Source organism: Octopus sinensis, linkage group LG22, assembly GCF_006345805.1.
Source record: "Octopus sinensis linkage group LG22, ASM634580v1, whole genome shotgun sequence".
In the NCBI taxonomy this organism is placed as follows: Eukaryota; Metazoa; Mollusca; class Cephalopoda; order Octopoda; family Octopodidae; genus Octopus; species Octopus sinensis.
The window spans coordinates 20,905,101-20,915,421 of record NC_043018.1 but is presented as its reverse complement, the minus strand read 5'-3'; the positions used below and the strand labels follow the sequence as shown (position 1 = coordinate 20,915,421).

General features: G+C 39.8%; 1 protein-coding gene across 1 annotated transcript in view; it reads left to right on the top strand.

Annotated features, from left to right (window-relative positions):
- LOC115223210 (gamma-aminobutyric acid type B receptor subunit 1-like) overlaps positions 1-10,321 on the top strand; it is a 48,908-nt gene that overhangs the window by 4,187 nt on the left and 34,400 nt on the right. Inside the window, exons 2-3 of the mRNA XM_029793683.2 lie at positions 7,023-7,157; positions 9,025-9,195. Coding sequence (XP_029649543.1) covers positions 7,023-7,157; positions 9,025-9,195 — 306 coding nt within the window. The remainder of the gene's footprint in view (positions 1-7,022; positions 7,158-9,024; positions 9,196-10,321) is intronic.

The following is a 10,321-nucleotide window of genomic DNA, read 5'->3' as shown; positions in this document are numbered from 1 at the left end:
CATTAGAAACAGTAGACGGAGGAAAGTCCAACAGAAAAGGAAGACGGAGGAAAAAAAATCGCCAACGATTCACATGTGGTTACATTTTATATATATATATATATATATATATATATATATCTGTGTGTGTGTGTGTTTGTCCCCAACTACTGCTTGACAATCAGTGCTGGTATGTTTATATCCCCATAGCTTAGTGGTTCAGCAAAAGAGACCATTAGAATAAATACTAGGCTTAAAAAAAAAAAGCCTTGGGGTCAATTTGCTTGACTAAAACTCTTCAGGGTGGTGCTGCAGCATGGCCACAGTCAAATGACTGAAACAAGTAAAAGAAAAGGCAAAAGTCTCAGTTGGTCATGCTTGGGAACCCAGCCAGAAGTGTAACGACAGTTTTTGCTGATAGGACCCTATGGAGGAGGTGCCTGAGGACTCTACCCCACAACCCTGCTAGGAATAGTCGGGGGCAGAAGCTGGATGGATGGTTTAACTTAGTTATGATGCTTTGTGTCAAGGCAGGGCATGGCTGATACCATCTTGCTACTGAAATAATCATGGGAGAATTTCACTGTACTAGCTTTTGTTGATCTGGTGAAGTCCTTTGACTGGACATAGTGTTTTGTAATCTGGTGGTCATTAAGAAAACCCGTGTGAAAATTCAGGCATGGCTGTGTGATTATGAACTTTACTTCCCAACCATGTGGTTCTGGGTTCAGTTCCACTGAGTGGCATCTTGGGCAAGTGTCTTCTATGGCACTGCTCTGAGAAAAGCCTTGTGAGGTGAGTGGATTTGAAGGATGGAAACTGAAAGAAGCCTGTTGTGTGTGTCTTGACATCACATGACTGTTGTAAAGGAGAGTCATGGTTATATAAGCAGTGTCTTTCATTTCCAGTAGTCTGCAAAAAGCATACCTAACTAGGGGGAAATATTACTTTAGCCTTGAAAGTGATAAGGGTTGGCAACAGGAAGGGCATCAGGTTGTAGAAAATCTGCTTCAATAAAATCTGTCCAATCACAGAAACATGGAAACATGAACATTAAAATGATGGTAATGATGATGATGATGGTGAATGGTTTGTGAGAACCACACTAGACATATACAAAGATGCAGTCAGCAGAGTTAGAATTGGTAATGAGTTCAGCAAGGAATTTAGCAGGTGACCATTGTGAAGGCGCATGACTCGGTCGTTAGAACATCAGGTTGGTTCACAGTCGTGATACAGTGAATTTCATTCCTGGACCAGGCTGCGTGTTGTGTTCTTGAGCAAGACACTTTATTTCACGCTGCTCCAGTTCACTCAGCTGTAGAAATGAGTTCCAACATCACTGATGCCAAACTGTGTCGGCCCCTTTTCGTCTCCCTTGGATAACATCAGTGGCATGGATAGGGGAGGCTGGTATGCATAGGTGACTGCTGGTCTTCCATAAACAACCTTGCCCAACTTGTTTCTTGGAAGGTAACTTTCTAGGTATAATCCCATTGTCATTTTAAAGTATTAATCTTACAAGCCTGTAATATTCCTTCCTAATCCTTTTTTTTTCATTTGTATCTGCTGTTCTCTGTTTAATTCATTGATTCCTAAGTATTTGAAAGTCTGTGTTTGCTCAAAGTGAATCATCTCAGTTTCTTTCCTGAACAGGTATTCATGCTCTTAATTAATTTCCTTCTTTTCAAGCTTTTCTTGGTACATTTTATTTATTCAAATCCTATATAAATTCTTTCAGTAGGTCCATGTACTGTTTGTGGAAGTGTTTCTAGTTGTTTATCATCTGCAGTAATAATCCATATAGTCCATATGAGATAATCCATATACAAAAGGAAGCTGACTTTCTTCTCATAAAATTGCCTTCAATTACAAATTTAACACTTTTAAATTTGCTTTAACCCTTTTGCTTGTTTATTTTCAGTGAAATCCACTACTTTTGTTTTAATTAATTTTTAGAATAACGAAGAATTTAGTGAAATAAATTTGTCATTATTAAGCAGGTGTTTGGGACATATGACATGGAATTTTGATAGAAGAATGTCATTTAGATTTTGGTTAGCTTTATTGGAATTTTTTAATGGCAGTAAAAGAATCATCCTTACCACCATAACCACCACCGCCATAACCACCACCATCGTCATCAAGTAGGTTTGTATCATAGAAAAAGTGGTGATCTCAGGTGGGTTGGTATTAAAATGGTTAAAGATGTTAGCACCTGGCTAAAAAGGAGAGAGGAAGTTCCCTTGGAATATTCATCTATAAGATGAATATTCCAAGGGAATAGTTTTTGATATTCCCTCCTTTCATCTGTATTGGCAGGATTCTTTACCATTTACTGATAATGTGTTTAATGTATCACTTTATTGTTGGCACTAGCTACTCATGGCTTATGTTTCCAGGATCCATGTGCAGGAAATATTGCCAAAACCTTCCGGTAATCAATCCATGTCATGTTCTGATCTTTCTTTCTTCTTCTACACTCTTTGGTTATGAATTTATTGATCAATAATTGATCTTTACAGCCATAGGGACCTTTGTAGCATCCCATGAACTTGTTCAATTTTGCCCAAACTTGTTCAGTGTCAGAACATTACTAACTTATGGAGTTCTGTCAAATGGCTGTTGTCACATGTTAAGCAGATCTGGTCATCAGCTGATTCCACCAGGAAGATCGTTGCCCATCATTTTCTTTTGGTTAGCAAGGGGAGAATTTTCTTCATTCTAGTGTCTATGGCAAAAGATATGTGGTAGACATGACTGAAGGTACTGCAGACAGACCTTTTCCTTACAGCCAAGACCTCATCATTGTCTTCAAATCCCATTTTAATGAAACAAGAAGGTGAGAGGAGCAGAGAGGGAAGTGATGTTCTGTAGTTAACCTTTTGAAAAGTGGGCAAGCAGTGTGATTTGAGGAAAATGGGATTGCTTTCAGTTTCTCTCTGTAGGCTGGAGAATACAGCTAGGAGAGGCTGCTTAACCATTCCTCCTCTTCTTCCACCTCTTCTTCTTCTTCTTCTTCTTCTTCTTCTTCCTCCTCCTCCTCCTCCTCCTTCCCTCCTCTTCTTCTTCTCTCTTCTTCTTCTTCTTCTTCTTCTTTTCTCTTCTTCTTCTTTTCTCTTCCCCTTCCTCTTTCTTTCTTCTTTTTCTTTCTTCTTCTTCTTTCTTCCCTCCTCTCTTCTCTTCTTCCTTCTTCTTCTTCTCTTTCTTCTTCTTCTTCCCTTCCTCTCTTACTGCTCTTCTTCCTTCTCTTCTTTTTCCTCCCCTCTTCTTCCTTCCTCCTCCTCCACCTCCTCCTCTCTCTTTTCTCTCACCCACAACCCTCCTCTCCTCCTCCTTCCTCCCGCCTCCTCCTTCTTCTTCTTCTCTCTCTCCTCTCCCCTCTCTCTGCTTCCTCTTCTTCTTCCTCCTCCTCCACCTCCTCCTCTTCATCACCCTCCTCCTCCTCCTCTTCTTCTTCTTCTTCTTCTCTCTCCTCCTCTTCTGCTTCCTCTTCTTCTTCCTCCTCCTCCACCTCCTCCTCTTCATCACCTCCTCCTCCTCCTCTTCTTCTTCTCTTCTTTCCTCCTTCCTCTTCTGCTTCCTCTTCTTCTCCTCCTCCTCTCCACCTCCTCCTCTTCATCACCCTCCTCCTCCTCTCCTCTTCTTCTTCTTCTCTCTCTCCTCCTCTTCTGCTCCTCTTCTTCTTCCTCCTCCTCCACCTCCTCCTCTTCAATCAACCCTCCCCTCCTCCTCTTCTCCTCTTCTTCGTCTTCCTCCTCCTCCTCTTCCTTCTTCTTCTTCTTCTTCCTCCTCCTCCTCCTCTTCTCACCCCTCTCTTCCTCCTCCTCATCTTCCTCACCCTCCTCTTCCTCCTCCTCATCTCCTCACCCTCCTCCTCCTCTCCTCACCCTCTTTTTCTTCCTCCTCCTCCACATCCTCCTCCTCCACTTCCTCCTCCTCCCCTCCTCCTCCCCTCCTCCTCCTCTTCTTCTTCCTCCTCCTCCTCCTCCTCCTCTTCTTCTTCTTCTTCTTCCTCATCCTCCTCCTCCTTCTCACCCTCCTCATCATCAGCCTCATATTCCTCCCCTCTTCATCACCCTCCTATTCTTCCGCCACACCGCATCCCCTCCCTCCTTCCCCATCCCTGCTCCTCTGCTACACCACCACTACCACCAAGACCACCACCACCACCTCCACCACTGCCACCATCACCTGTTGTCTATTATCTTAAGGATCTATATAAGCATTAATGTCACGTACTGATCTTTTTTTTCTTTCCCTCCGTCAGACTTTAATCCAACTTGTCAGATTTCCTCCCACAAAGTGAGACGAAACGAAACGAAAACAAAAAGAAAAATGAAAAAAAATGCTACTAAAGAGAAAAAAAAGAAATTCCTGAGAAGCAAATGTTGTTTCTAAACGTCGACTGAAGACATTTAGGAATGACAAGTGTAGAAATTATGTTTTGATTTGGATAGGAACGAGATAAAAAGAATTAATAAAATGTTAAGAAGATCCATTTAATTGTTATCTGTGTGACTTTTAAAACTGAGATGATTATCTTAATCTTGGAAATATATTTTGCTGAGCTTTACTTGGAAAATTTTTTTTCATGGCAGGAAAACAATCAATATTATCAACATCATCATCGTCATCACCATCACCACAACCACCATCATCAATATTGTCACCACCACCACCATCATCAACATTGTCACTACCACCATAATCACCTCTGCCACCACCACCACCACCAATACCACCACTACCTATGAGGTAGGAGGCTGTGATGTGATGTGTGTGTACACGTAGTTCTTTGTTAGAAACATGATGGTGGAAGCACTCCGTCGGTTACGACGATGAGGGTTCCGGTTGATCCGATCAACGGAACAGCCTGCTCATGAAATTAACGTGTAAGTGGCTGAGCACTGGACAGACACGTGTACCCTTAATGTAGTTCTCGGGGATATTCAGCATGACACAGAATGTGACAAGGCTGGCCCTTTGAATTACAGATACAACAGAAACAGGAAGTAAGAGTGAGAGAAAGTTGTGGTGAAAGAGTACAGCAGGGGTCGCCACCACCCCCTGCTGGAGCCTCGTGGAGCTTTAGGTGTTTTCGCTCAATAAACACTCACTCTGGGAATCGAAACCGCAATCCTACGACCGCGAGTCCGCTGCCCTAACCACTGGGCCATTGCGCCTCCACAGAACATGATGGTACCATGTGATGATCTCAATGGTTCTCAGGGCTCTGCTATCGAAGCTATTGATCCTCTTTGCTGGGGTCTTTGAGAAGGTCCAAGTTCCTGCTCCATAGAGGAGTATGAAGAGAGCCGACGTCTTGTAGATGTAGAGTTTCATCATCCAGGAGATGTATTCTTTTATTCTTTTACTTGTTTCAGTCATTTGACTGCGGCCATACTGGAGCACTGTCCTGATGGATTTTAGTTGAACAAATTGACCTCAGGACTTATTTTTAAGCCTAGCACTTATTCTGTCGGTCTCTTTTGCTGAACTGCTAAGTTGTGGGGATGTAAACATACCAACACCAATTATCAAGTTGTGATGGGGGGGGGGGGGACAAACATAGACACACGGACACGGCTTATAGATATATACATACATATATCTATATATATGGTGTCAGTCTGTGTGTGTGTGTGTGTTTGGGGTTACTCTAACTCCTCCCACACCGTCCGAACCGATTTTAATGATTTTTGGCACATAGGGAGATGACATGCCATGAAGTTCAAATAAAGCTGGAATTTTTTGAAAACTTGATAATGCTCAGTTGGCATTGATTTTTGCGAGCTCAGTCGTGCGTTTGAATGGAAATTCCCATAACGATGTTATTTTTCCTCCAGCTTTTGCATTTTTTCACGTGTAAAATTTCAACAAAGTCGATTGAAGAGTCTCTAAGGAAATGCTTATTCAATACAAGGTCAGAAGTGGGCTTAACCTCAGCACAGAAAACATGAGCAATGCTGGGTCCAACAGCTAGTATGTATATATATATATATATATATATATATATATATTATATATATATATACATATATATATATATATATATATATACATATATATATATATATATGACGGCCTTCTTTCAGTTTCCATCTAATAAATCCACTCACAAGGCTTGGTTGACTTGAGGCTATAGTAGAAGACACTTGCTCAACGTGTCACACATTGATACTGAACCCAGAACCATGTGGTTAGGAAGCAAGCTTCTTACCACACAGCCATATGTAAATGAATGAAAAAAAAAAAGAAGTAAATGGTCAAAGAAAAAAAGCTTGAAGAATCACATTTGAAGTGAGACAAGGATTTTTACTTGGGTCAAATTGGCTGAGTGATCATATTGGTAAGGTAAGACCATATTGGTAGGGTACCAATAAATGCCTTATTATTATTGCTTTCTTTAGTTTTGGCCTAATTAGCCCTCCACAGGAGCTAGCTTAAAAGTCTGCAGGGAGTGTGGATTTTAGGCTAGTACATATATAAGTACCAGAGTTGATATGAAAACTAAAAAAAAAAAACCCTTCAAGGTAATACCCCAGCATGGCCACAATCTTATGATGAAAGCAGCTAAAAGACTTAAAGAATATTTTACCGTATTTGATGGCCTACAAGACGCACGAGTGAATAGGATGCACCCCAGCCTAGGCTATACTTTTTGTAAGATAAATTACCACTAAAATAATGTTTTAATTCCTCCACTTACCTGTATAATTTTATGTTATTACTGGTAATTATAAGCAACTTATTGCAACCACATTCGATATAAACATACCGTAGGTGATTGTTCACCAATAGATGGCGGCACACGTTTTGTAGATGTACATACTGTTTTGAGTGAGTTTTGAACCTACATTGAGTGCATTGGACATAGGGGGATTTTTAAAGCCATTTTTGGATAAAAAAGGTGCATTTTATGGGCCATCAAATACAGTAATTATTGACAAGATGAATGCTTGGTAGCAGCAGACTCCAGGAATATTGTTGCATTCCTATTCTATTGAATTTACAATAAATTTTGTTTATTTTTCTTTTAGTGTATGCCTGGTCTTGGAACTAAAGTTCTCTATGAGTTGCTCTACAATCCACCAACCAAAATTCTGGTTTTAACCGGCTGTAGCATTGTTTCAACGTTTGTAGCAGAAGCTGCCAAAATGTGGAACCTTGTTGTTGTAAGTTTTAACTTTGCTACCACTTTATGTAACACACACACACACACACACACACACACATATATATATATATATATATATATAGGACTGAAATAATGAAACTTGTAATTACTATAAAAAACAAAACAAACAAACAAATAAACAAGAACTACCTGTTAATTGATATGAACACCATAAATGTCGATTTTGCCTTTAATCCTTTTGGGAGTAATAAAATAAGTACCTGTTGAGCACTGGGGTCGATGAAATTAACTAGTCCCTTCCCACCAAAATTTTAAGCCTTTTGCTTATAGTAAAAAGAATTGTTATTCTTGAGTGAGAGCACAGTGCATGCCATCAAAGTGACACTGGGGTAAAATATACAAAGCCCAGTATACCCATCATGACTACCCAGTATACCCATCATTATAAGGGTACACCAGGCACATGCATCACAATCATATGTGTGCGACATGGTGATCTCATATCAAGATAAACAGTGCATGACCTTGCAGGTGGGGCCCAGTTAGAATTTTCTTCTGTAGCCTGCTCAAAAGGTCCCTGAATAAGGGTTGTTTAAGGATGTTGAATGAAACACCCATGTTTCCAAAGGTGAATTATCCAAACCCAGAGAATTCCTTTCAACACACGGCTATGATGCTCCCCCACTACTTCTGCTCATGATCAGAGATGCACATATCGTCAGCCACTAAGGGACATGCTCAACTGGTTAAGGTCAAACAACTGACAAACAAATCTGTGGTATTGAGCAGAATCTTTGCTGTAGCCCATCTTTTATACCAAGACAAAACAATGTACATGATAACACTTCCAATCGGTTAAGATCAGAAGCCATGAGAACCACACCTTGGTACTGCATCAGGGCATTATTATTATTATTATTATTATTATTATTATTATTATTATTATTGTTATTGTTGTAGAGTAAAAGAACAATGCATGCCATCAAAGTCACACTGGAATACAAATATACAAAGCCCAATATACCCACCATGACCACCAGTCTGATAAGGGTACACCAGGCACATGCATCACAACCATATGTGATCGACATGGTGATCTCATATCAAGAGAAACAATGCATGACCTTGCAGGTGGGGCCCAGTTAGAATTTTCTTCAGGTTTTTGGAGGCCCATGCAACAAAATAGTTAATTGAGGATCCACAATAGTATTTTAAGGGCCCCTAAAAAAAAAATCTTGCTTTAGGTGTATGTATTGCAAGAAACAGCTAAGTTTCTTTCTCTACCATTTTACTTGGTTCGTCCTACATGAGTGAACATGTGGGGAAACAAAATAGGAATTTTGAAAGAAATTTCTATAAAACTAGATTTTAAATATTAACCCTTTTGTTACCAACCCGGCTGAAACCAGCTCTGGCTCTGAGTACAAATGTCTTGTTTTCATAAATTTTGAATTAAAATCTTCCACCAAAACTTAGTCACAGTTTATGTTCTGAACACTACCTTAATGGTAACTAAGTTATTTTACTAAATTCTTTGTTATATTTAAAGTAATTGAAAGAAATACAGAGCATCTCAAAATAAATACAGTAACAAAAGGGTTAAATGGCTTTGGGAGTCCACCAGAATAAAATAGTAACCAGAGGGGTCCATAGATGAAAAAAATGGTTGAAAACCTCTTGATCATTATTATTATTGCTACACAATAATTTGTTACATTTCTAGAAACTTCCATACTTAGCTTTTTCTGAATTCATGTGTAACAGTTGGAAACTACGCTCTCTGTCTGTCTATCTGTCTCTCTCTCTCTCTCACACTCACATGCACATACACACACACACACACACACACACACTCTTGTTTGTTTGCTGCTTTCATTGCTTCTTACTTTTTCCAATATCCGCAGCTTGCTTATGGTGCCAGTTCCCCAGCTTTGTCCAATCGAGATCGATTTCCGACATTCTTTCGGACTCATCCTTCAGCTACGCTGCATAATCCGACACGAGTCAAGTTATTCCAGCGATATAAATGGAAACGAATCGCTACCATCCAAGTGTCCCTTGAAGTATTTACTTCCGTAAGTTTTAATTTACAATTTCTTTTTTTCACAAAACAATAAAGTTGCATGCATTCCAAATTTATTTCAAAACATTGGCTCCTCAGCTTCGTTTTCCAGCTTATCCCAAGTTCATATGAGCACCTTTCAACTTTTTCCATGAAAGGGTTTTTTCAACCCAACATTTCCATGCTATTTATATATTGTTTTATTCGCTTTGAGATCTGCCATTAATAAAAAAAATAAAAATAAAAAAGATCGGCAAAAGAGACCGATAGAATAAGTACTGGGCTTACAAAGAATAAGTCACGGGGTCAATTTGCTCGACTGGAGGTGGTGCTCCAGCATGGCTGCAGTCAAATGACTGAAACAAGTAAAAGAGTTTCATAAAAGAGTTTAGGTGCAGGAGTGGCTGTGTGGTAAGTAGCTTGTTTACCAACCACATGGTTCCGGGTTCAGTCCCACTGAATGGCACCTTGGGCAAATGTCTTCTACTATAGCCTCGGGCCGACCAAAGCCTTGTGAGTGGATTTGGTAGATGGAAACTGAAACAGGCCCGTCGTATATATATATATATATATATGTGTGTGTGTGTGTGTGTCTATGTTTGTCCCCCTAGCATTGCTTGACAACCGATGCTGGTGTGTTTATGTCCCCGTTACTTAGCGGTTCGGCAAAAGAGACCGATAGAATAAGTACTGGGCTTACAAAAGAATAAGTCCCGAGGTCGAGTTGCTCGATTAAAGGCGGTGCTCCAGCATGGCCGCAGTCAAATGACTGAAACAAGTAAAAAAGAGTAAAAAAAGAGTACAGAAATAATTTATTCTCAAACGCATGATAATGCTAATACAATAGCATGAACAGGATAAATTATCTATATATTGCAGAAAAAAATTTGTTACAAGCCAGCCATGAGACTCAAACTCACATCCCTGTGATTACATGTCAAGTGCTTTACCTTTAACCCTTTAGTATTTCAACCGGCCATATCCGGCCAAAATAGTTAATCTGTTTTATGTTCAAACTGACCAGATCCAGGCTCTCACACCTACCCTACAATGTTATTCTACATTAAGTAATTACACCATCAAGATCTTGAGGATATGAGATAATGCATGATTAATTCAAATCAATGGGAATCAATAAG